Source organism: Aplysia californica, unplaced genomic scaffold, assembly GCF_000002075.1.
Source record: "Aplysia californica isolate F4 #8 unplaced genomic scaffold, AplCal3.0 scaffold00135, whole genome shotgun sequence".
Taxonomy (NCBI): Eukaryota; Metazoa; Mollusca; class Gastropoda; order Aplysiida; family Aplysiidae; genus Aplysia; species Aplysia californica.
In genome coordinates this window covers 574,291-575,324 of record NW_004797405.1, presented here as the reverse complement: position 1 = coordinate 575,324, position 1,034 = coordinate 574,291, and the positions used below count along the sequence as shown (strand labels likewise).

General features: G+C 40.5%; 1 protein-coding gene across 1 annotated transcript in view; it reads right to left on the bottom strand.

Moving 5' to 3' along the window:
- The window catches only part of LOC101854078, a gene marked incomplete at its 5' end in the record, with an annotated part of 88,966 nt that overhangs the window by 31,014 nt on the left and 56,918 nt on the right, over positions 1-1,034 (bottom strand). The window contains 1 exon segment of the mRNA XM_013081532.2: positions 315-450. Coding sequence (XP_012936986.1) covers positions 315-450 — 136 coding nt within the window.

Here is a 1,034-nt window from a genome sequence, read left to right as displayed (position 1 = left end):
TCTTCTTCTTCTTCTTCTTCTTCTTCTTCTTCTTCTTCTTCTTCTTCTTCTTCTTCTTCTTCTTCTTCTTCTTCTTCAGATGTCGGGTCTGGAGCAGACATTGACGATCGTGATACCCCCCACCCCCCATTCAATCCTGTTGTCTGTCTTTTGATCAGCTCGGTTTTTCTCTTTGTGTTATTCGTTGCAAAGCTATTCAGGCCATCTGTGTATGTTGTTCTTCGTCTTCCTCTGCTCTTCTGTCCTTTTATCTTTCAACACAGCAGCAGTGAAAGGTCTAGGATGCTTATAAAAAATAAATCTGTAGGTCTCACCTGAACGTTTGTTTGGTGTTGGTCTGTGCGCTGATGGTGAGAGGCGTGACCACTACACGAGGGTGTGGCAGAACTTCTAGCATCACCGAACGCTTCATGCTGCGTCCAAAGTCTGTGATCTCGCATGTGAACTGGCCTGATGTGAAGAATTTTACAAGACATGACAGTCAATAAATAACACTACACATCCCGCCCCCACGAAAACCCCCAAACAAAACAATAACCAACAACCCCAAACCAAACAAACATAAAACAACAACAAACAAACAAACAAAAGAACAACAGCAAAATCGCATCCCTAACAAAACAAAAACAAAAACAAAAACAACAACACGAAAAACAAAGGGTTGCAACTGCTCTAAACATTATGTAATAATGTTTTATTGAACACATAAAGAAAAAAAATGCAATGACCACCTGCAAGCACATTGTCATATTCAGAATACCCAAGACGAGAATCACTCTCGAAGAGCCACGTGTAGACACATAAATATGGCTGCTTTTGTGTATAATTGAAAGGCAAGAGACATATTACACCTTGATAGATACATATAGCCAGACAGACAGACAAACATATAGACAGACAGACAGACAGACAGAGAGACGGACAGACAGACAGGCAGACCGACAGACAGACATACAGACAGACAGACAGACAGACAGACAGATAGATAGATAGATAGATAGATAGATAGATAGATAGATAGATAGATAGATAGA